Raw genomic sequence first — 25,864 nt, forward strand, 5'->3', positions numbered from 1 at the left:
TGCTGGTGAGATAGGTTTAGCTGAGAGATCTAGTGGCATGCAACACCTTTGAAACCATGAATCTGTAAGAAGTTGATTCCCAATAAACTTCATTTAAATAAATGGGGGAAGGGAAGTGATCTTTTCTGTATATTTTTTGAAAATGACATACTTGGTCTGCAAAGAGCTTAGTGGCTTCAGGTGTGAATTTATCTTCTGGTCAGTCTATTCAGGGTGTTAGAAAATCTTATCAATTTTCTCTGAATGTTTTAAGTTTTCTCTTTGTGTATATATGCTGTTGCTTTATATAAACTGTTGTTTTTGTTGTAGTGAATGTACCAATATGGTGAGTTTGAAGAGGCAATTACATTTGTTTGATTCTTTGTTGTCCTACTGGTGCCAGATACTAGCTTAAAAGGTTTAATCTTTAACAAAACCCACAGATGATCGCACCAAATTAAACTTCATTGATTTTCCAGCTTTGATGTCTGAGAATTTCCATCAATCATCGAACTCTGTGGCCTTTGTCCGTTTGTCCAGTGCCCTTTTCATGTTGTACTACTAGTGATAACAGAAAGAAAGCAGTGCAATATTAAAAGGGCATTGGCCGGCGAGCAGATCAGTGTGGCGATTAAGATTTATAGATCTTTGCATTTTATTTTTTTTAATCAATCTTTACTCCATTTCTACTACAAGAACTTTGGAAGTGGGATTTTGTAAGTGAAAATCTATATTTGGTAAGTTGGAGGTGATGTTTGGAGGGAGGTAGGGGAAATCAGGGATTTAGTGTAAAAATGGAAAATTATTAAGTTCCATTTTTGATATTTCAGCATCCACCATATATTTTAAGAAAATATATTGAATGAAGCTCTGGATTCATCATTCTTATTCCCTGCAAGGTTTCTAATTTCTATCTGGATATTCAAATGAAATCTTTGATATTTTGTGCAAATTTTGGGATATAAAGATCTGAGGAAGTATTTCATGTATACAGTATTCATAATTGTACATAAGTGTTGTCATTTGGAATTAAAAGCCATTCTCATAAGCATATAGCTCAGGATTTGCACTTTTTCATTGTCATTACACAAGTGCACCACAGGCATTTACTAAATGAATTTGATTTATATTTGTGTGATGTTGACGTATATAATGTACAATGGGACAGTCTGATTAACTTTGGTTCAATTGTAGTCATTTAATTAAGGAACATAGGTGATTGAATTTCAGCATTGGATCATGAAAAGTTCACAAGAAAACGTGGTGTGGTAGGAATACACCACCCCATTTTACATCATCTGCTGCAGCAATAAATGCTCAGTGGACCCATCGTTCTGCATTCGCATGATGCATTATTCATGTATGCCGTCCTCCCATTAGAGTTTCATGGTGGATTCCATTGTCATTTGTTCAAACAAAATGGCCATGTTTCAAAAAAAAGTAAATTCAGTTTTTATTAACTGTAGTTCAGTAGGTTATAAAGCCAACCAGATGCTTGAATAAATAAAACTCTTACACTATACACTTTACTTCAAACAGTAAGAGGAATTGGGACACTGTTTTAATGCCATGGAGCTGTAATAATGGTGCTTAGACTTCAGTGAGTAGGAAATTTCTTCCAAACCTTTCAACCCTTTGTTAATTGCAATTGCCATTAACAAACCTCGATAAATAGGCTGTAGTCTTTATCTTTGTTTTCCATCACCTGAGGGACAAATGTGTTGTATGGAAGACTGGTATGGAATGTGGAAGCAGATATGAGATTTATTTAAATAGTTGGAAAGGGGGAATTCTGAGTGTAATTGTGTTTTGCACAGTTAATTATTTAAACTAGCTGGTTTATTTTTAAACTTCAAAATTGTCAGATTACTCTTAAACTCTGATCTGAGTGTGTTTCTTTAAATAAAGTTTGTATTCTATATGCTTTAACCAGTTGTTGAAGGTTGTCCCTATGTTTAACCAGTTTCATATTTTAAGTGTATTTATTGAGTTTGGAGTTGATGAGCAGTTCTACAGAACATTTCTGGATTTGCTGCTGACAGATGCTCTGACTTTATTGCACTACTGTGTTTCACAGCTAGCAGTGCAATAGTATTGTCAAAGCATCTGAAGGTAGATCACCAGCACAGAATGGAAAATCATCAAATGGTCAACAAGTAACAATACCAATCTTTTAGTAGTCTTTTACAAATATTGATCTTAACTGTTGTATTTCAGTATTAACTTTAGTAGATGGGTGATGAATGTTTGAGATACAGTGTGTAACAGGCCCTTCTGGCCCTTCGAGCTGCACTCCACCAGAAAGCCCAGTTTAACCTTGGCCTAATCATGTAAGTCTTTAGTCTGTGGGAGGTGGGTGAGAACTGGAGCACCCAGGGGAAGCCCATGCGGTCACAGGGAGATCATGCAAACTGCTTAAAGACATCGGTGGGAATTGAACTAGATTTGCTGGTACTGTAAAGCATTGTGCTAATCACTGTGCTACTGTGCCATATTGTTACAGCTTTTTAATCATCTGTAATTCTGGGTAGACTTGTTTAATATCCAGTTATAGATTGTGCTCTTGCAATGTTTGAGTATATGTAAGTCTGTATAGCTATGTATGTAGAAGGAGGAGTGGGATAATTGGGGAATGTTTAGCTCTGCATGATGGACAAGTTTAAAAATGCATCTGAATTTCTGCTAAAGCCTGTTGACTTTATTATGCGTTTATTCCTTTAGTGTTTTGATATGAATGCTGCAAGTTTGTGGCATTTACTGTTTTCTTATTTCATACCTATGCTTTGAATAATCATAGAATAAGTATGTTAATGTTTTAATGTTCTTATGCATTTTGACAATTTTAAGTTTCTTGTGCTTTTCAGTTCTGAGCAAGATTAGGTAAGTATATTTCCACAAAAATACAAATGTTTATACATATGAGGTCTTTGATTGCAACAGCAAGTTAAGCTGTTGTCTTTGCATCCTTTGGGGGAAAAATATCACAATCTGCCAATGCATTTAAGCTTAAGTTTTGAACATCCAAATGGTTGTTTGATTCTAATAATGTATCTATCTCTTGTCTGGTCCTTACCTGAATGTCTTTTAAAGTTTTTTTTTCTGAAGTGTTGCTTTCTTCCTATCCCTTGGCAACAGTGGCAAATAAGAGGTTGGAGAATTTGCAGAACTAAAATGCATCCAGTTGCAGTACTTTTAGGCAATTTCAGAAAATATTCTGAGCTTAAACGTCATTGCTTTTTTTTACAATGTTACTACAATGTTGCTGGATAGAAATGCAATTTTGATAGCTTTGATGCATTTGATAATTTCTACCAAACAATAGTCAGGTTTATAAATGAAAATTTTAATATACTAATAAGCAAGTTTTTGAACCTTGACTGTTATTTGCAGTTATTGATCTACTGCTGTGTCTGCTCACAAGAGTGGAAACAGTGCAATGAATTTTACCTTTGATATGAGTTCAGTAAATTTGCTCAGCTCTTTAAAATGATGGCAAAAGTCCATGGGTGTGTGTTGGCCCCTGCTGTGCTGATGGGGATGTTCAGCTGTAATTCCTTTCATCAGTGTAGTGTGTAGCCTAGTACCTCCTGCAGGTCTAGTTGTGAGCATTTCATGTACGTGATTTCAGGTTTTTTAAAGTGGATCTAAGAGTTCATCAATTAGTAGTCCTTTTTAATTATTACCATTTGTGTCACAGATGACTATGCTTTTTCCAGTAATTAAAGATTAGCATGAAGTTCCAGACTTGCATGGCATACTTAAACAGCAATCAATACAGGAGTTGAATTGGTGCAAACAAAGTTTAAATAAAATCTTTAAACCCAATACTGGTGAAGGGTCTTGGCCCGAAACATCAACTGTACTCTTCAATAGATGGTGCCTGATTTGCTGAGTTCCTCCAGCATTTTATGTATGTTCCTTAGTTTGATCACTTACTTTAATATGGTATTTGGGTTGGTAGGAAGAGCATAAGTGCTGCATAAGTAGCCTGAGAAAAGTTATGTCTGTCCAGTTTAAATCATTCCTAAATGGAGGTAAAATTTTTGTGGAAAGCTATCATTTTAATATATGGCTCATGGAGCTTGCTGTCTTTTTTCTGATGGCATCCCTGTAATTGAGTCATTGAATCTTGGTGAATGAGCTGCAAGGTAATTGCTGCAATTACTTTTTGATTCTCTTTATATATAAAAATAACTGTTTGTTCCGGAAGGTTTCCAAGGCCAGCAGTCTTGTAGATTTCCCTTCAGCCGAAGGCAGTTAAAATTAAAAGCCTGATGCTGAAACCTGTGAAAAATGAACTTCCATGATGAGCACTAAATAGCTGTTCATTTTGGTGGAAAATTCAGCTGGCCAATGGTCTTCAGTGCACAAACAAGAGACTGTACTTGTTCTGATGTTTGGCAATATCAACATTGTCCATGTTGATTTAAAAATAATAGTCATACTTTATTGATCCCGGGGGAAATTGGTTTTCGTTACAGTTGCTCCATAAGTAATAAATAGTAATAAAACCATAAATAGTTAATTAGTAATATGTAAATTATGCCAGGAAATTATGAAATAAGTCCAGGACCAGCCTATTGGCTCAGGGTGTCTGACCCTCCAAGGGAGGAGTTGTAAAGTTTGATGGCCACAGGCGGGAATGACTTCCTATGACGCTCTGTACTGCATCTCTGTGGAATGAGTCTCTGGCTGAATGTACTCCTGTGTCCACCCAGTACATTATGTAGTGGATGGGAGACATTGTCCAAGATGGCATGCAACTTAGACGGCATCCTCTTTTCAGACACCACCGTCAGAGAGTCCAGTTCCATCCCCACAACATCACTGGCCTTACGAATGAGTTTGTTGATTCTGTTGGTGTCTGCTACCCTCAGCCTGCTGCCCCAGCGCACAATAGCAAACATGATAGCACTGGCCACCACAGACTCGTAGAACATCCTCAGCATCGTCCGGCAGATGTTAAAGGACCTCAGTCTCCTCAGGAAATAGAGATGGCTCTGACCCTTCTTGTAAGACAGCTTCGGTGTTCTTTGATCAGTCCAGTTTATTTTCAATTCGTATCCCCAGGTATTTGTAATCCTGCACCATGTCCACACTGACTCCCCGGATGGAAACAGGGGTCACCAGTACCTTAGCTCTCCTCAGGTCTACCACCAGCTTCTTAGTCTTTTTCACAGTAAGCTGCAGATAATTCTGCTCACGCCATGTGACAAAGTTTCCTACCGTAGCCCTGTACTCAGCCTCATCTCCCTTGCTGATGCATCCAACTATGGCAGAGTCATCAGAAAACTTATGAAGATGACAAGACAGAATAGACAGAATGACAATAGAAATTTCCTCCAACTAAATATTAGGAAGAGAAGCATTGAGTCGTAAGTGTCAGGTTTTCTTGACACTTTTGCAGTGTCTCGATGTGTTTTGTTATAGTTGATGTCTTGTATAGATATTAGGGGATTTGGTTTGACCCTTCACCTGTTCTGATGGGAGATCAACTGAAAATTTAGTTTACTTTAGGGTATATTTTTAGAGTATTTTTCTGTCCTTTGATTTCTGAGTGCTTACGGCATTTGTGTTTTTGTTCCAGATTTTGCTTTTTAATTATACAAGTAGAAGCAATTAGAATGCTGCAGTAGCGGGTATAAGCCACGCTTGGGTTGGAGAAACAACACCTTGTATTCCAATTGGGTAGCCTCAGCCTGAAGGCACGAACATTGATTTCTCAAACTTCCAGTAATGCCTCCAATTCCCTCCCCCACCATCATTTCTCATTCCCTTCTCTCGCTCTGTGTCTCTCATGTTATCTCCTTGCCTGCCCATTGCCTCCCCTGGTGCTCCTTCTCCTCTTCTCCCCCCCACCCCCCAAACCTTCTTTCTTCCATGGCCTTCTGTCTTTCACCAATCAACTTCCTGGCTCTTTGCTTCATCCCTTCCCCTCCAAGTTTCACCTATTGCCTGGCGGTTCTCTCTCCCATCCCCCACCTTTCAAATCTTGTTCTCAGCTCTTTTTCCCCAGTCCTGCTGAAGGGTTTCAGCCCAAAATGTTGACTGTACAAATGCTGCCTGGCCTGCTGAGCTCCTCCAGCATTTTGTGTGTGTTGCTTCGAATGCTGCAGTGCCTATTAAGTAACCTCTGAGTGAAGGTTAAAGATCCTATGGTACTGTTTTAAAGAGCCAGATAATTGTCTTGATGTGTTGGTAAATATTTAGCACTCAACTAACAGTTACAACAGATTCAGGAGTTCCCAACCTGGGGTTCCTGAACCACTAAGTTGATGGTAAGGCTCCATGTATGGCATAAAGGTTGGAAACCCCTAGACTAGCAGGTCATTCATTTTATTGCCATTGAGATGTTATTTGTAAGTTGCTACTTTTTGATGCTTCAATTGCAGTTGTCTTTCATCAAAGGTACTAAATCTTCTATGATGTTTGGGACATGATAATAGGATTGAATGTAAAAGGTGTTTGTACCTATTGTTAGATTAAGGTCTTGGTATTAGCATTTTTCGTTGTATCCCTTTGATATGCTAATGAAGACTTTACTTTTGGAAGAAAGTGGGCAATTTTGTAGGTTTTTTTGACATACAAGTACATTTCTTCAGAGTTAATTTTTCAGGTGGTAGAATGGAGTGGCTGTGAAAACAGGTAAACCAGGCAGAGTTAAGTCAAAGAATCTATTTTAACAAGATTCATTGTAAATTCAAGCATTAAGCAAACAAGTATTATATACCATTAATTTGAAAATATAATGTGTGCAGGGTAACCAGCAGCATCAGGAGAATACCTGAATCAGCTGTCAAACAACAACAAATAACAGCAAGTTTTCAGTCATAAACAAGTGAAAATCTGCAGATGCTGGAAATCTAAGCAACACAGAAAATGCTGGACCCTGCCAAAGGACCTCGGCATGAAACTTTGACTGTACTTTTTTTCCCATGGATGCTGCCTGGCCTGCTGAGTTCCTTCAGCATTTTGTGTGTGGCAAGTTTTCAGTCTCCACCTATGATGTCAAGTTTTGATTTAAGAAAAAATGGTTACAATACACTGTTTGTATTTTACTTTTTCAGTTTTTATGAAAAACAATGTAGACCTATTCTGGTGTTAGATTTTCATCAGTGATGTTATTGGCAAGCTTATCAATGAATTTCTCTGTTGCTTCGTGATCAGCAAACCTTTTAATCCTAATTTTTTTTAATCTGTAAAAAAGAGTGCTATGTGTTGTTAAATTTCTGCAAGCAGCTTACTGAATATTCACAATTATTATCAATTTTCATTTTGTCGTAATAGATTTTTGCTTGTTTCAGATCAGCATATGTTCCCTCTGATGAATCCACTCTTTCAATGCATGATCATCGTTATTTTTTTGCTTTATGCAGTGTTTTTCCATTTTTCATTAACTTCTGCATTACATATGTGAGGTCACTTCTCAGAATGGTTTGTGATGTGCAGAGACCTGCGCATCAGCTGGGAATCTTCTAGCACTTTGTGGAATTTTCTGTTTGTGACATCATGCCCAAGCTCAAAAAAATTCTGACTTTGCTTTTTGGATTTTAGTTTTTCGGTAGGGGGTACTCAATCTGTATTCTGTGTAACAAATGTATTTCACAAATTAAACATTTTCAAATGTACATATTAACTATGCTTTGGGACATACTGAAATTGCTATGTAATTTTTTTTTGTTTTGCTTTAGGCTATTTGTCAGTTTCTGGTTAATTCCAGATAATCCTGCGGCAGCTTGTGTCTCCATCCTCCAGTAAGAATCCTACTATCCACATACTTTATCATAAACCTAGCTATGCCATGCCCTTCTAATAATTTCAACTGATTATCCAGATTTTTGTACTTGGTCAAAATGAGGGATGTTAATATTGGGAATTGGAGAACTTAATCAATTTGGCAGCCAGTATTCATGTTGTGCATATCCATTTCAGATGTAGCATGAGGTTTAGGGCAGCTTTTATCTATCCTCTCATTTCATCTAGTCTGCAAATTGCACAATGCTCTGCTACATACCTAATCCCTTACTTTTCAATGCTGTGTATATCATGTATCACACGGATGTATGATTTTAAGTTTGTAGGTGATGCCAAGGTTGATGGTGTCATGCAGAGTGAGGCAGATTGTCTAAGGCTACAGCAGGTTATCAATCCGATGGAATGTTGTTCAGGGCATTTGTAGATGGAATTTACTGCTGATGACTTTTGGGTGATGTATTTTGGGAAGTCAAATGCTAGGTCAGTGAGAAATGTTGATGAACTGAGACTTTGGAGTTCAAGTCTATAGATCTGAAGATGGCAATGTGGATAGATAAGGGTAGTGAAGAAGGCATATGAAAAGATTTTCTTCATAGGTTGGGAGAGCGAATCTGAAAGTTGGGCTGTGTTGAGATCATGATTTAAAAAAATATGAGGGCCTAGAGTGAAGGAGTGACGAGATAGTTGCATTTAAAAAAAAATTACATCAGGGCATGCTTTGGGTAGATAGGGTCCTTTCCCCACGGTATGACTATCAAAATCTAAAATGTAGAACCTAAGATGAAATGAGGGAGTTGTAAAAGGAATTTGAGGGGCAAGTTTTTCTGGAACCTGCTGCCAGAGATGGTGTTGGAATCGGGTATAAATGCTATGTTCGAGACAATTTTAGACAGCACTTGAATAAGCAAGATTTAGAAGGATATAGATCTAGTGCAGACAAATGGAATGTAGATGGACAAAATGGTTAATGCTGAAGGTTCTGTTTCAGTGCCACACAACTGTGACTGATGCACAGTAAATCCTGACATGATTATTTTTTTCTATTGAAACAGCAGTTGTAAAAGCTAACGATGTATTCATTGATCATGACAGAAGACTAATAAGGAGGAGATAGCAAACTCATTTTTATGTTGCTCTTAATTATTGTTTTTGTTCATATTTGTGTACTGTAGAAATGACAAGCAATCTTGAAACTTAAATTAACAGAAGCGTATTTTAAGTTTCAGCCTTAACTGTTAAGGGCATGTACAGTAATGTCTTTTTCTTTTCTATAAAGCAAAGACCAATAATCAGCAATATTTTGTTTAGAACTTATCCAATTTCCCATTTGGAATATTATACAAAATTTTCTAATAATCAGAACTGTTTTAAAACTCTATGGTACAAACAGAACAGACTAAAATATGGATGCAATCACTTTTGGGATTTTTGAAATGACTTTATTGTGAATGTAACAGATTCTTTCACTTGCAAGAGATGTGTTGGTCAACATTTTGATTATAATCTGAAAGAAAAGATGGGAATATATATTTTGGTACAGCAATTCTATGGGTCGAGGGTTTGGCACTGAAAAATAGATTCATAAATCAAGTACTTCTAATGATTTTGTGATTTGTATTTTGAATAACTGGCTGAATCTACAAAAAGTATCAGGTCAAAAGTTTTTTCTTCATTGTCAAAAGGTTTGTGAGAATTTAAGTTAATTTAAACAGAAGTGTATAGGCAGGTCTGTTCTATGAGATGGATGGATTGTAATCTTAAATTTAAAGCATGAATGGTTCTCTTCTGACTCTCATCTCAATTTCACAAGCAAATTTTGTTTTGATTTTGGAGCTTGCATCCAGGTACACTTTTAGGAAGTGATGGCATTTTTGATGCTCAGGTACTGTAACCCTATCGATATTGCCTCTGCTTTGTAGATAGCTGTGAGTAGTGCAATATTGCTTATAGGGTTTCAGTGTTTGGGAATTGCAGCAAAACATCGGTGAGTAGAAATGTGAGTATCTGCATCAATGCACTTTTGCAAGGGCCGATTGTGCATAGTGGGGGGAGTATCCAGCAAAATATCCACTAGGTTGTACAGTTATTTTGCAATCCATTTGCTTCATGCAGCCAGTCACTCCAATGTTTACACTTGCTGCAATCTTACCCAATGGTTTATCATCAAATATGAATGACCTGTTGCTTTGGTGTACTGTTCTATGTCCTTTGGCTCTATGCCATCAGGATGTCAAATTTTGAATGATTAAAGCACCAATCCATTGTGTTTGGTGACAATAAAGGGGAAAACATCCATATAACTGACAAAAAGGATTTGGTCCATGGAAATAATGGCTGAAATGGGATCAGGTGCACTTATGGTGGTATGATGCTGCTGTGCTACTTTTCCAATTGCTGGAAACAACAAGTGTGATAATTTGCTCAACTGACTTCATGTGAACTTCTACAGGTGTGACTTTTGAGCATTGTTTCATAAAGAAGATTGAATCAAGGTATAGTCCAGACTTTTGTGGCAGCTGTGTGAATGTGTAACTTTATGGCTTTAGGATCAATGCCATTTGAAAGGCATGTTGACATTACAGTCACAAACAAGAGAAAATCTGCAGGTACTGGAAATCCAAGAAAAACACACAAAATGCTGGATGAACTCGCATGCCAGGCAGCATCTATGGAGAAGAGTGCAGTCGATGTTTCAGACTGTGACTCTTCATCTTGTTTAAGGGTTTTGGCCCAAAACATTGACTGTACTCTTTTCCATAGATGCTGCCTGGTCTACAGAGTTTCATGCCAGCATTTTGTGTGTGTTGACATTATAGTGCATGTTTATTTAATCTGAGAATTTAGTGATCAATAGAAATGCTCATTCCTTCACGGGTGATGATAACATTTGTATTTGCATACACAGGGGTCCTATTTCAGTTCAGTTTTTGTTTATTGTCATTTAGAAGTGCATGCACTTTTATGCACTTAACTAGCACTTGGGTTTTTTTTGCTCATCTTCTCTGAAAGGCAGCACTCTACAAAGATGCAGCTTTTTCTGTAACACCTCTCAATATCACTGTAGATTCTACGCTTAAATCACTGAAAATGAGATAAAACCTATAGCTTTTGTCTTTTGGAATGAGAGCAGGTGTTGATCTGAGGTTCGTGATGGGTCTTTAGAGCAGTGGTAGGAATGCTTGCATTATTTCCCAGGAATATGCCTTGTATTTTGTGGTTTGTTTAGCTGAAAATATTAAGTGACATAGACTGAAGTTTGGTAGTGTTATCCATTACCACGCTTTTTAATGGAGTTTGATCTCAAAATCCAAGCCCTGTTGTTGTTCACCTTTATCTGTTTCCAAAAGGGATCTCTATTCAGCCCTTCTGGAGAACAGAAGCACAGTAATATGTAATGACTAGATTCCTCCAAAGGGTATATTCTAGAACCTGCTCAACTGGTTCTAGGGGTGCATTAGATAGAGATGGTTTGATGCTTTATTGACCCCAAAGAAATCGGTGTCACAGTAGCATTACAAGTGCACAGAGCTACAGTATTAGAAGAGAAATGAGAAAGAATAAAAAAAAACTTGCCTCAAACAATCTACCAGGAGGGGGTCATAGGTTGAATCATTATGGAGCCTAATGACCAAGGATAAGAATGACCTCATTGGTACTCTTTGTAGCAACACTGTTGTCTTAGTCTATTACTAAAATTGCTTCTCTGTTCAGTTAAGGTGGTGACAACTAAGGTGGTTATTGCAGAGGGTGAGAAACATTGTCCAGGATTTTCTTCAGGAACCTTTGTTCTACCACAGCCTTCAGTATGTCTGACGCTAAAGGACCCCAGTCTCCTCAGGAAGTAGAGGCAGATTAATGTTGGAAGGGATGAGTATTTTCTGTTGTAATCTGAGTGGAGCAGATCAAGTTTGCTCTTGAACTTTTGTAAGATCTTGTGTCACAGGTAAACAGTTCTAATGTAAAAACAGAACAATGCAAGTATTTTTGTGGAGCAAGGCAGGGTAATTTGTAAATTTCTTGAAAATTGGGGAAACATTGGATTAGAGAGACTGATGTTGTTTTGTGTTTTATCTGCTTAAACAGCAAAACTTTGGAAGCATTATCCCCTCCTGCATTGTATCAAGGGAGACCTGGGTTTCAATTTCAAATAATAATTGGATCGGCCCTGAACACTTGGTTTTCCAAAAGCACTAACTTTTTTTTTGAATAATTGAAGATTACTGAATAATTTATGTTTTGTATTATGCAGAACTCAAGAAGAGCAACATAAATGGCTTTGTCTAATTAAGAGATTTCCTGTTCTTGCATGTCACAATGCAGTAAAGTTGATTTAGAATAAATTTGGCTAAGATCAGTAATTAAGAGCCTTGGTTTCTTCAAGGGTTTATAGGTGTTGTATCAATGATAGTTGTCTTATAGTAGCTATGAGTATATGAACTAATTTAAAGGTATGAGTTAAAGTTTTTAATATTGATTAATTTTAATTGGCATCTTGTTCACCAGTAGGTGACCTGTTCAGAGTTAGTTGTCTGCTCTTTACCAACCAAAACCTGATGATAGCTGTTTTATTAATTAGTAGATCAATAAACCAATTTAACAGTTTTTTCCCCCTAAGTTTCTGGCTTTATTTCAAAATATGAAAGTCTTAGCACCGTTGATCATGGATGTTTTGCATCTTTCTGATGCTTATGCAGATTCATTAAAGGAAACTCTTTTCCTAGCAAATATCTACTTTATGATGCATGGCATATGGAATCTTAGCTTGGTCTATATGTAGGGCTATTACCCTTCAGCTATTTGATTTGGGGTTCAGGTCCATTGCAGGATGTGAGATTTGGGTTAGAGGTTAAATGGGGAATGATGTTGGCATTTATTCCAGAGGATGCAATTAGTTAAAAGTATTGAGGAAACTTTAATAGCCATCTGAGTGGTCATTCTGGGCCTTTATTTTTTGTTACCTCCTTTGACGGTACTGCTGTGAAATACCTGACTCTTGTGTGTTCCTGTTATAGAACAATGTTTCTGCCATTTTCATGATGATGCAATAATTTTGATACTGAAACTCGAATTCCAGGAATTCTGGGGGGCAGTGGGGTGGGGGGAAAATTTGTTAAATGTGGCTGGATAGCTAAAGTGTATGTTGACATTTTGTTTTTTTTCTGAATGGATGGGATGGCTGAACAGATGTTCATTCTCTGGGTCCTGTACTTCCTGCTAAGTGACAATGGTATTAAGTTTCTGTCCTGCTCAAGTGAAACTCTGCCTGAGATTTACTTACAGTAGCCCAAAATATTCTTTGTGGAAAATAATGAAAATAGATTTTGGCCTCAATTGTTTCCTGTTTTTCTGGAAGAGGAGGAAATCACAGCTGAAACCAATGAATGATTTTAATTTTATTATTGGATTCCTTTTCTGTGGAATGGACTAAGTAATATAGACTTTAATCGGATGCCCATCTTGATCCTTTCTCTTCCCCAGGACTGTGGGCCTGAGAATTAGAAGAACTGTCAGGCAAAATGATTGCTAAAATTGCTTCTCTGGTTTACAAACATTTCCATTGTATTAATGACATGTCTACTAGAAAATCGTCTCTAAACCCAGGTGTCATCTTAGGCCAATTAATAATATTTTCAAATGAAGCAAATTGTGGTTGAATAGTTCAGTTGAGGACAGGAGCTGTAGTTTTTAGTCAAATTGACTAAGTATGCTGCTTTTTAGAAACTGAAATCAAAGAAAATAGTGGAAATCTTTGTGCAAATACATTGTAGCATGCAACTTTTGCGATATGATGTAAATATTTGCACCTGTCCAGTTGAGGCTTGCAGCCTTTAAGGCATCAAACACAAATGTTGCATCTCAGGTATACTTTGTAACTAAGTTTGTAGGGTTTCTCATCTGGTGATCCTTAAGAATAAACAGTTGAATAATCTTCCTGGGAGATTCTGGGGAAAACCTACTTGCAAGTTTGTACAGTCAAGATAGAAATGCTATCTGTATATTTCTGTGGGTTCATGTGTATCAAAACAGTGAGTTGTCCTTCGCCTTAATCTTTCTTGCTTTTGATTTGTGTGCTGTGTATTTATTTAATTTAAAAGATCTGAGAATGACATCATTTTTCACCTTTTTTTGATCTCCTGTGGATAATATTGTAACATTCCCTGGACTCTCCTTCAGGATAAGGAAAGAACAAAGCAGAATCTAGAAGTAGAGAACTAGAACAATGGTTTCCTTTCTTCACGTTCCCTGACTGGATGTTCTTTGCCAATTTCTAAAGCTTTAAAAATCAATTTACAACCTAATAAATTGACAGTTTTGTTTGGTATAATTCCTCAATATATTCACGGTATTTCGATATCAGACCAATACGTAATTGCATTTGTCACATTACTGGCTAGAAGGGCTATTATTAAAATGGAAAGATGCCTGTGCTCCCACTTTGATACAATGGTTCTCTCAGGTGATGTTATGTCTTAGTTTGGAAAAAAATTAGAAGTCGAACTTTTGATCCTAGATTTGACTTCGAGAAAAGGTGGGGTTCTTTTGCCCGTTATTCTCATTTGATTTGAGTTAATAAAGATGGTCCATTTCTGATGCTTGGGTATATGGATTTGGTTGGTGGATTGATGTCTTTTTTTATGGAAGCTTGTATGGCGCATAGCTCCGGGTTTGTGCTCCAAATGGGTTTTCCCCCCTGTTTTTTTGTTATTACGGGTTTTTTTTCTTTTTTAGTTAGTAGGGGTTTTTTCTTTTTCTTTTTTTCCATTTTAAAAAAACATTTTGTTTTTTTATTATTATATACTGTTCAGCTTGGTTGATAGTTTAACTCTTATTCTATATATGGATATGTTGTCTTGATTATTTTGATGTATTTTTCTCTGTTGATTTTCAATAGTAATTAATAAAGATTTAAAAAGAAAAGAAGAATGAGCTACTCAGGAGAATCTTACTTTGAGATGTGTTCACATTCATGGTGAACATGGTACTACCATTTCAAAAATGTGTTTTGGGTCATTTGAGGATATGTCATGACAACAAATGGCCTGTAACTGAGGTGAGGGATTGGAGTGTCTCGAACAGGCATTGTATGTGTCAAAACATTACTTGTCAATAAAGAACCTTCTTCCTGTTCATAGTTAGAAGAAAGCTTAAATCCCACACCCAAGACTTAGTTTGGTTGCATTTCTGTGCTTTAATATCATAGATTAATTTAAACTCCCATCTTGAGTGAATATAAAATACATACTTTCAAAGATGAGATTTAGGATGCTTATTACTGATCTTGCTAGTCCATATTCATAAAAGAAGCTATTGTGCAACATGCAATCCTTGACAGAAGACGGGTAAGGGTATACCCTTGATGATAATGAATTTCATCTTCCTTTACAGCCTTCATCCAGTGTTACTGAAATTAAGAACAGCAGTACTTTCATCTGTCTGCTTTGCCGTTGAGGTCTTTGATTTGGATCATGATTTGTCAGGAGCCCACCGAACCATTTACCATTGCAACCACATGGGAAGCATTCAACAATTCTTGACTCTAGCTTTCATTCATACTTCATCAAATTTGTGGCCTATAGAAGTCCATATTTGGTCTAGCTTTGTTTTATTATTGTAGTTGGAGAACTTGTTATGGCAAATTGTTTACTGCATTCTATGTATTTCAAGTGTTTAATTTAAAAAGATATTTCATCGGATGTGAAGCCTTCCTCAAATACTATATAAAATTGTGTCTCTCTTGCACATTGTGTTCACTTGTAACAGGTGAACTCAGTCTGGTCACTAAACAGCAGCTGAGTTGTATCTCGGCCACAACTGAAACTAGTTACCAGCCATAGATTACTGTAGTGTGGGTACTTCAAACTTGCTTGTCCACCGGGACGGGAGAATGATCCGGAATTCCAATACAGTACTTCGCATGTCAAGGAGATGCATTTTTGAAGGAAAAATAGAATGAATTCACTTACTAGGGAAATTATACAATTCACAACTTAAGCTAGAATTCTACAAATGGGAGTGAGTCTCTGGATAGTTAAAATGAAGAGGAAAAAAACAGGTGTTTAGCAAACAATAAATTTTATGACAGAAGTTCCTTGGGGCTTTCAGTAGTTTAAATGCTGGCAGATTAACTACATGTCTGTGGTTCCATGAATACACTTGAGGGCATTAGGCATCAACAGAAAAATGTGACTGGCAGGCACTGACATGTTTTACTGCTGACTCCTAATAAGTTCATCCTTGGCTAGGAGGCTGCATAACTTTTTGAGCCAGCTTAAGTTTAATAATTGTATTTTTAGATTATTGCCAATGTCATGGATATTTAAGACACTGACATTAAGTCATTTTTATTCACATCTGGGAAAAGTGTTAATGGTATGGTAGAATTTGCTTCCTATTTCTAATTACCTTCTGCTAAAGATGATGGGCTGCTATCCTGAACTGCTGTTTCTCTTCACGTATTTTAACTGTACTCTTAATGAGAAGACCCTTGATTTAGACTTAGCAATGGTGAAGGACAAATAATACATTTCTAAGAATGTAATTTGACCTTTTCTACTTGCCTGTGGTGGTGTCTCCATCCACCACCTGCCCCTGTACTTGGTGGATATGCTGTTGAAGTAGCCTTGATGAATAACAGTGTTGCCTTTTCTGAATGGTACATATGACAGCCATGGTAATTTTGTTTTAGGGGATTAAATTTTTAGGATTAATCTGTAGGCGATAAAGCAGGCTACTTTGTGGAAGGTCTTGAGATGCACTCATCTACGTAAGTAGAGTATTCTTTCATGCTGATGTTGCTCATTGAAAGTTCTGGGAATTGGAGTCCTGAGCTCCTTTTAGCCATAGTATTTGTGGCTGGTTCATTTTGAGTTCTTTTGAACATTGATACAGTCCTGGCTGTTAATGACCCATGCCTTGGTATTGAGATAGAATACAAAGGTTGGTGAGTAAACTATCATCATTACTTGGAGCTGAGATTAGTATCTGGATAATGTCCAAGTTGTTTCTGTGCAAGTTGATGTCCTAAAGCAGAAGCGATTGGCATACAATAATAACTTTCTAATGCTAGATATCACCAGCTAGTGGAGAGTTTTATTCAGGCTGTCTAATGTAAAATTTATCATTAAAGCTGCATCTTGGGCATTTTCACCTTACCTCTAGAATTTATCTGTAGTCTCTGCTTGGATCCCAAATATCTGGGCAAAGCTCAGATCTGAGTTTTGTAAATGGGTCCTGCTTAATAACTCTGTTAGTGGAGCCTGTCACCTTGTGGCTGAGTTGATGCCAGTGTTGAAAATACTGGGAAAAGAAACATTGTATTCAGACAGTTACTTTTGTAGGCTGATAAATTTGCGACATTTAATAAATAGACACGTGAGTGAAAAAAGAGTTGTGGGCTACTTTGGAGTGAATGACTAGATTGATTAGGAGTACATTAAAAGGATATCACATATTGTGGGTCGAAGTGCGTGTAACTGTGCTGTACTATTCTGTTCTATAATACCATAACGACATAGCAAAATTAGACCATTTTGCCCTGCTCCGTCGTTCAACTATGGCTGATTTATTTTCCCTCTCAGCCCTATTCTCTTGTCTTCTGCCTATTTATTTTGATGCCATGACAAACCAAGAGCCTATCAACCTCCACTTTAAGTATCCTCAATGCGCTCAAGGAAACCTGATCTGTTGACGGAAGTATATTATGATGTATACGTTCTGGAGAGTGCAGTTTTGTTGTGTGCCTGCACATGTGGGTTTATCGGGTAATGAAAGGGCAAATGTTACAGAAAAAACAGGCACTTACTAAGTCGGGTAGATATAGTCAATTTAGGAAAGTATGAAGTAAAATTTTGTATTAGGTTGGCTGGGAAATGGCAGAAATTGTGGGATAGGTATGGGACAGAGAGGTGGTACTATTTGGTTCCATCAGTTCAGGGAAGGTGCCTTTCGGGAAGGAATAGGAGGGAAGATGTGTGGTTGGCAAGTTTGAGGTTTGGACATGGGTTTGCACTTGGTAAATGTGGGCATGGGTGGTGTGACTTCTGTAAAGTACCAGAGACAGTGGAACATGTGATCATGGTGTGCCACAGATATTTGTTGGAACGTAGGAAGCTGTTTGGTAGATCTTGGGTACCTAGGCTGCAGGATATTCTGGCACCTGAAGCAGGGATGGTTAAGTTATGTAGGGCCCTATTGAGCTCTTTAATTAAAATAGGTTTGGGAGGTAGGATATGATCATCATGATTCCCTTCATACTCCATTACAGTAGGTGGCGGTAATGCACTTTCCTGATAGGTGCGAACCACCATTAGCACAGAAGAAGGTGTGGTAAGTTACATTACTTCAGACTGATGTTTTGGAGCTGTTGTCCAAAGGTCTGATGGTATATATCTGTATTTTCATTTTTGTTATTTTCCCTTTTCTGCAATGTAAATATTTTTGCACTTTGTCTGGAAAATTTTCACCTCTGGCACACCATAAACAACTTTGTACTCAGGGTATACTGTAGTTGCCTGCAGAACTCTTACACCATCTGCTAAAGAAGGCATTTGGTCTTTTCATCCTCTAGTTGGTCTTGGATTTGAGGGAACCCGGCCTGGAAAGTGTATTATGGAAAGGGGTCTCACATACTCTTGCCACAGAGTCTTCATTAACAAATTCTTTTGAGTCGTATGAAGAATTAATTAGCATTCCTATTTGATCATGTGTTGGAGCTGTTAAAAAGAGCAAAACCAAATTGAATTGACTTTATTTCTGGACTTTAACTGCTAGAGGAACTCCATTTTAAGCAATATCTGTGGAGGTAAAAGGATGGTTGATGTTTTGGGTTGAAACCCTGCATCAATATATAGAGGTACCAACTAGGGGTGATTGATAAGTTCGTGGACTAAAGTAGAAGGAGTCAATTTTAGAAAACCTGGCACATTTATTTTTCCTACATTTACACAGTCCAGCGGTCGTGGAGCATATGGATCGCTTCTTGGTAGAAGTGGTCCACAGCAGGGGTGAGTGATAAATTCATGGCCTAAGGTAGAAGGAGATGAGTTATACTGCTCTCATTACATGCACGTGCAGTTCAACTCTGAGTGATAATACAGAAAGTTTGAATTTAATAACTCATCTCCTTCTACCTTAGGCCACGAACTTATCAATCACCCCTCATACTTGTTCAATTTGTTCACCATCTAATGTCTTCAATACTAAACAGGGATTTGTCCGAGTATGTAGCATTTGGTTCTTTCAGTGCTATAATGGGTTATAATTTTAACCTCTTGTGTCATCAATTCATAGGCTAAAGTCCAGTTCCAGCCAGTATTATACCTGCAAATCCATTGCAGTGTTAAATCTTCAAGATTTGAACGTGCCAGATGAGGCAGTTCATAATAAAAATTCTGCTGGTTTAATTAGTGTATTAGATCAGATGAAATAGATGACTAGCAGCTTGATTTGAACCACTTTTTCAGTTGCTAAATTTGCTAGTCTTGCAAGTAGTGGAGCTTTAATCCAACATGATTTCAAAATTATTTTTAAAATTGGCATTCTATTTTGAAATGCTCATGGATTTCAAGTCATTGGATCTACTGAAGTCATCTTGAAGAGAAGTTGGCAAGTTGAATTCTTGCTGATCTGGTGTTTTAAGGACCCTGTAGAATTAAGTTGGTACAAGCAGCAAGAGATATAATCCCTTGTACAATGGTTGTGGATGGTCTGTTGGGTGAGGGGACAGTAAAGGCGGCAAAGTCATTTTGGTATTTTTAAATGTTGTTTTTTTCCTTCCTTCTATTTAGTTCCAGAAGGCAGAGTCTGATCTGAATTATATTCAACACAAACTAGAATTTGAAATTGTGAATAATCTTCCAGAAAACAGAACACAACAGGTACTGTAGTTGTCTTACCAAATGTTAATTGTGGGGGAGTCATTCCAATTTGCTGATTTCTGTAGACTACTTAATTGACTACTTAATTTTCATTTGGTTTTATTTTGTAAATATTTGCCTTTTCAAATGAATAGAAGTGTCCTTGGCAAATGGCAACAGATTACAAGCCTGAATCCAACAAAGTGTATCAGTTGTTTAATGTACTTAGTGTTAACCTGACAATCCTTTGGTATTTCAAAAACAACATATTTTCATAGGTTCAAGTGCATGTCCTGACAAGAAGCTATACTTAATTGTAAAATGTCCTGAAGCACTAGCTTTAGCTGATTTGCTGTATTATTTGATGTTCTTTTATATTTTTAAAAATGATGTGTTTGTTATCAAATTGAAAGGGCAAGTTTTCTTTTATTAATTTGCTGCTTTTCTGTAGCCATGTGAAATCTAAAGAACTTTGTGAAGTTGGGGTTTCCCGATCTGTACCAACTCAAAAACATCAGCCCTTTGTAACAAAGCTTTATTTTTTCTCCCTATCCTTGATCTCATCAGATTACAATGAAATGCCTAATCTTATGTGATGCCTTTATGTAATACAGACTGGGTAATTATACCTTTTACATTTTGGACCCATGTTGTAGGAAAATCCAATAAAACTGCTAGAGCAACTGAAGGTAATAAAGTCACGGTATCGTGAGTTGTGTGAAGAAGCAGATCGGATTGCTATAGAGCGTAAGGAATCAGTAGACTTCATCCGTACAAAACTTGCCACCACATTGCAGTTAGTACAAAAGCTGCAGAGTCAAAGCGACTTGAAGGTAACTCTTTGTAATCTTCTCTTAAGATTGACCTTATTCTGGGAGGTAGACAGTTTGTAGAAAGATTGAACTTGAGCAGATAAGAGAAAATCTGCAGATGCTGCAAATCCAAGAATCTCACAAAATGCTGGAGGAACTCAGCAGGTCAGACAGCATCTATGGAAAAGAGTACAGTCGATGTTTCAGGATGAAACCTTTCAGCAGGATTAGAGAATAAAAGATGAGATTTAAAAGGTTGGAGGGGGAGTGGAGGGAGAAACACAAGGTGATAGGTGAAACTGGGAGGAGGAGGGGTGAAATAAAGAGTGCTGGGAAGCTGATTGGTGAAAGAGATACAGGGCTGGAGAAGGGGGAATCTAATAGGAGAGGACAGAGACCCTGGAAGAATGAAAAAGGGGCAGGGGGAAGAGTACCAGAGGGGAGGCAACAGGTAGGCTAGGAGATATGGTGAGAGGGGAAATGGTGGGGGGCATTAGTGGAAGTTTGAGAAGTCAATGTGCATGCCATCAGGTTGGAGGCTAGCCAGATGAAATATAAGGTGTTGTTCCTTCAACTTGAGTGTGGCCTCATCGCAACAGTAGAGGAGGCTGTGGATTGACACATCAGAATGGGAAATGAAATTAAAATGGGTGACCAGTAGATTACCTGCTGATCCTGGCGGAGGGAGCGTAGGTGCTTGGCGAAGCAGTTTCCCAATCTACATTGGGTCTCAACAATGTGCAAGAGGCCACACCAGGAGCAGTGGATACAATAGATGACCCCAACAGACTCACAGGTGAAGTGTCCCTTCACCTGGAAGGACTGTTTGGAACTGAATGGTAGTGAGGGAAGAAGTGTTAGGGCAGGTGTAGCACTTGTTCTTGCAGGGATAAGTGCCAAGAGGGAGAGGTATGAATGGACAAGGGAGTCGTGTAGGGAGCGATCCCTGCAGAAAGCAGTAAGTGGGCGGGAGGGAAAGGCGTGCTTGGTGGTGGGATCCCATTGGAGATGGTGGAAGTTCCAGAGGATTGTGTGTTGGACGTGGAATCTGGTGGGATGGTAGGTGAACTAGAGCAGGATTGTTTTGTCCTTGGGAAAAGAAATTGCATTGCCACTCAGTGTTGCCTAAATTGTGAGAATTTGGTATAATGTTTTGGCAGGTGTAACCTGACCTTGTTTTTATTTATTTTGTTTAACTGACAATAACATATGTTTGTATTGCACCTTTTATGATGGAAAATTTTTTAAAAAATGAAAAAGTGAAATTTAAGAATGGAATTCCAGAGCTTTACTGCTGAAGTGCACTCAAGATGTTCAAATAAGCAACACAGAAAAATAAAATTCAGAATGTGAAATCTATTTATATCAACATTCGGTTGACTTCTTTAATTTTACCAGTCCTGTCCCCTGACAGAAGATGAGCAATGGGCTATACAGAATGTTATGAAGTTGGAGACTTTGCCCGGAGTAGACCCGTGTGAGGTAAGCTCTGCTTTCTTGTTGTGCTGTTATTAATTGCTTACAGTTGATTGTAATTATTAGTTTCAGATTAATGTTTGGGGTAAAATTAACCTTTTTAAAAGGAGCTTTTTAAATTCTATTTTATGCAGGTGGTTTAATTGCTGTTCACTTGACGCTGGCTTTCTTCCAGCTATTGCTTCATTCAGACACTAGCAGTATCTGCAGTTAAATCCGGAAAATTTCTGACTAACACCTCAGTTGTAGTATAACATTCAAATTATCTAATCTGCGAATTTATCATTGCATAGGTTGGGTAGGCAGTTTTTATTTTGATTTATTATCCTTGGTTCATAGGAAGTTACCTTCCTGTATTGAAACAGCGACTAAATGTAAAAGTGTCCTAATTTTCAAAATCTGCAATGCTTACACTCATTTTTCTAGAGTTTGACTTTTCTTTCTGGGAGCGGCAAGTAACTTAGTGCAAATCTTTCTCTCCTCTTTTAGTGTGTTCCCATTTTGGCAGGGGAATGTTGTTTTTCACGTTTGTATTTTTGATCAGGAACTGAGTAGGTAATCAGTTCAGATTTTGGAATTGAATGCCAGATGTCTTAATATTCAGAGGCATCACTGCTTGCGGGTACGCCCATATACTCATGAATCGTCCACCTAAGTTGAAAGATGGGTGAGTTGGTGTGGAACATTTTCCTCCAGAACTGTAGAGAAAGCCTTTTTTTTGTTAAAAGAGACCATGTTTTGCTAGACTTTGTTAAAATGCAATATAACCAATTTCAAATTTATAAATAACAGACTACAAAAGGTGTCTTTTGTTACATGTGCTGATGTAGTGAAAAAGTTTGCAGTTTATACAGATCAATTTATTACAATAGTGCATTGAGATACTCCAAGGGAGAAACAGCAGAATCAGTAGATAATAAGATGAGCTAGATTGTGATGTCAAGAGTCAATCCATTCGGAGACCATTCATTAGTCTTAATGATAGGCTAGAAGGTGTTCTTGAGTCTGGTAATGTGTCCCTTCAGGTTTTTGTATCTTCTGCCCATTGAGGGATGGTGGGAGAAGGGGGAATGTATGGGATGGGTGGTCTTTGATTAGGCTGGTTACTTTACCGAGGTAGTGAGAAGTGTAGACAGTCATTGGAGGTGTGAGGCTGGTTTCTATGATGTGCTGAGCTTTGTGTCTCTCTGTGGGTTCTTGCGGTCACAGGCAGAGTAGTTGCCATACTAAGCCACAATCCATCCAGATATTTTCGATGTGTACAATGAGCAGTTGATTGGTGTAGTAAAACTATTTTGATTACTTTAATCAAACATAAATAATTGTACTTCGACAGGAATCCAGTGCAGTGCCTCATTCACCACAGCAGCTGGGAGGTAAGTCTGTGGATAAAATAATTAATTTGTAAAAAATCATTGCTGTCAGATAGTTGAGGATGTTCTCCAATTCTGACCCTCTTTCACTTCATCTCCCCTCCCCTGCCTCAATCCCAAACTCCAGGTGTTAAGGAGAACTGTAACTTTCACCATGATGAAGATTTAAACTTTTTGCACACTTCAGTCTTTCAGGTGTAGAATCAGGGAAGCCAATCCTGGTTTCTCTTTGTGATACAAAATGGTATGTTGTCTGGTTGAGTGCCAAGCTCTGCAGAGAATATTGGCTTAGGGGTTAGGGTATTGGATATTCTTGTGGCAGAAAACCACAAATAAAATGGTGCAAGTTTTCCAGTTGTCTTTCTATTTTTTTTCAGCAGTGGAATTTGTTTTTCTGAATTACTAATTACTTAATTTCTAAAATTCACTATTTTGCATAAATGGGAAAGCATACATTATTTTAATTTTGCATCTAAAAAGCTAATCTTTCTATTCCAGCCCCACATTAGTATTTCAGTTGCAGTAAAACTGATAATTTGCCGTAGTTGGAAATCCTGACAGTTCAGCATTTGGCTCACCAGGTGGTGATTACTGTGCCCCTTTCTCCTTGCTCGGGCTCTGGTGTGGCATTCCCTTGAAACTTAGCTGGTTCATTGCAATATTTGTTTGGATACTTTGTAACCATAAGTGTGTTATAGCAGTAACAAATATAATATCCAGTACTCCATGAAATCTCTGTGTGGTATCAAAGTCCTAAGCATGCTCCATGTTACTCAATACTTCATTATATCAAAATTCCATAGCTATTTTGCCAGTTCTCACACACAACAGAACCAACACTTGAGGTTGGGATAGTGACATGGAAACCAGAGGAAAATCATTGCTCTTTAGTAAACATTTTAGTATACAGGGTACGGTGAGGCTGCACCTGGAGTAAGTACTGTGGATAGTTCTGGTCTCCATACTTGAGGAGGGGTATACTGGCTTTGGAGGCAGTGCAGAGAGGAGGTTCACCAGGTGGATTCCAGGGATGAAGGGGTTAACTTATGAGGAGAGATTGAGTCGCCTGGGACTATACACTCTGGAGTTCAGAAGAATGAGAGGAGATTTTATAGAAACATACAAAATTTTGAAAAGGTAGAAGTAGGAAAGTTGTTTCCATTGGTAGGTGAGACTAGAACTAGGGGACATTGCTTCAAGATTCAGGGGAGAAGATTTAGGACAGAGATGAGGAGAAACTGTTTTGTCCCAGTGAGTGGTGAATCTATGGAATTCTCTGCCCAGGGAGGCAGTTGAGGCTTCCTCATTAAATATATTTAAGAAACAGATAAGTTTTTACATAGTAAGGGAATTAAGGGTTATGGGGAAAAGGCAGGTAGATGGAACTGAGTTTACAGACAGATCAACCATGATCTTATTGAATGGTGGCGTAGGCTCGATGGACTGGATGGCCTACTCCTCCTATTTCTTATGTTAAAATAATATTTATCTGTACCATTAACTGATCTGCCAAGAGGAACCAAAGAAAGCTATACTCCCAACTTTACATTTTATTTTTGATTGAAGCATTCAATACTTGTGTTTCAGGTGGGTTTGAACCGATCACTGAAGAGATGTTCATATCTGTGCCAAAAAATGTAAGGCAGGCTGCAAAACTTGCGAACTTGAACACACTTTACCAGCAGCTCTTTGACCACTTTGTAAAGGACAAAAATAGGTGAGGGTACAAATTTTAATGAATTCATTTGAATTTTTAATATCTCTTGGATAACATTGATAGATTTTTGGTTACAATAAACCTGAAAGCTTAAAATAGGATGGACAACTGCCTCTATCATGGGCTTGAATCCTGAAGTTACTAATACAGAGGAAGTGGTTATATCATCTCTGGTTGGTATAAACCCAGCTGGTACCAGATTTTAGTGAATTCAAGGAGAATTGGATTGTCTGATGATCAACACAGTCACGTTAGCTATTGTCATGTGTTCCCTCTTGCTAATGCCCATCTTGCATTGGCTTAAACTTTTCCTCCTAGTTTAGTGATTAGAATCAGTCTAATTTCTGTGCTGTCATTCTTCCTCTACAGCAGTTTACTGCTTGGGAGAAAAAATCTTAAGTTTTACTCCAATTAAATTTGTAGTAATGAGGTCATTATAATTTAAAGACTGCATGCACTGCCCAGCTTAATTTATATGTCTTTAAATTATACTGAAATCAATGTCTTTTTGTCTGAAGTCAGTTTTTGGGAAAATGGTGAAAGCAACTATGTTCAAGTAATTTAAGCTAGAATTTGGTTGATGTATGCCATTCCAGGACATACAAAAAGATAGAGGGCAAATGAGTCTTAATGACTGTGATATGGTTTGCTCTGAGTGGGTAAGTGAAAGGGCTGCAGTGTAGATTGGGAGGAGGAGTGGTTTGGGGCATGAATCTGTTGACATGGAGTGTAAATTGACATTCAGGGCTCCAGGTTGGATGATGCAAGTGATTGGGTTTGGGGCAAGGAAAGATGCTGATTGTGCAAGATTTGAGAGAGTGGGGACTAGGAGTGTTACTGTGCAGGGCTTTTTGGGCAGTTGGTGAATGAATTTATTAAGGGAAAGCTTATTGACTT

The 25,864-nt window shown here is 37.8% G+C and overlaps 1 protein-coding gene across 3 annotated transcripts in view; it reads left to right on the forward strand.

Moving 5' to 3' along the window:
- Positions 1 to 25,864, forward strand: part of LOC134337064 (spindle and kinetochore-associated protein 2-like) — a 32,979-nt gene that overhangs the window by 4,890 nt on the left and 2,225 nt on the right. For 2 of the 3 annotated variants that reach the window (XM_063031862.1, XM_063031861.1), the window contains 5 exons: positions 19,521 to 19,610; positions 20,246 to 20,422; positions 21,800 to 21,883; positions 23,214 to 23,253; positions 24,838 to 24,967. In XM_063031862.1, the coding sequence (XP_062887932.1) occupies positions 19,521 to 19,610; positions 20,246 to 20,422; positions 21,800 to 21,883; positions 23,214 to 23,253; positions 24,838 to 24,967 (521 nt within the window). Of the gene's footprint in view, positions 1 to 14,695; positions 14,786 to 19,520; positions 19,611 to 20,245; positions 20,423 to 21,799; positions 21,884 to 23,213; positions 23,254 to 24,837; positions 24,968 to 25,864 lie in introns of those variants that run through there. The other variant, XM_063031860.1, reaches the window with a different exon arrangement.

The sequence above is a fragment of the Mobula hypostoma genome, chromosome 23, assembly GCF_963921235.1.
Source record: "Mobula hypostoma chromosome 23, sMobHyp1.1, whole genome shotgun sequence".
In the NCBI taxonomy this organism is placed as follows: Eukaryota; Metazoa; Chordata; class Chondrichthyes; order Myliobatiformes; family Myliobatidae; genus Mobula; species Mobula hypostoma.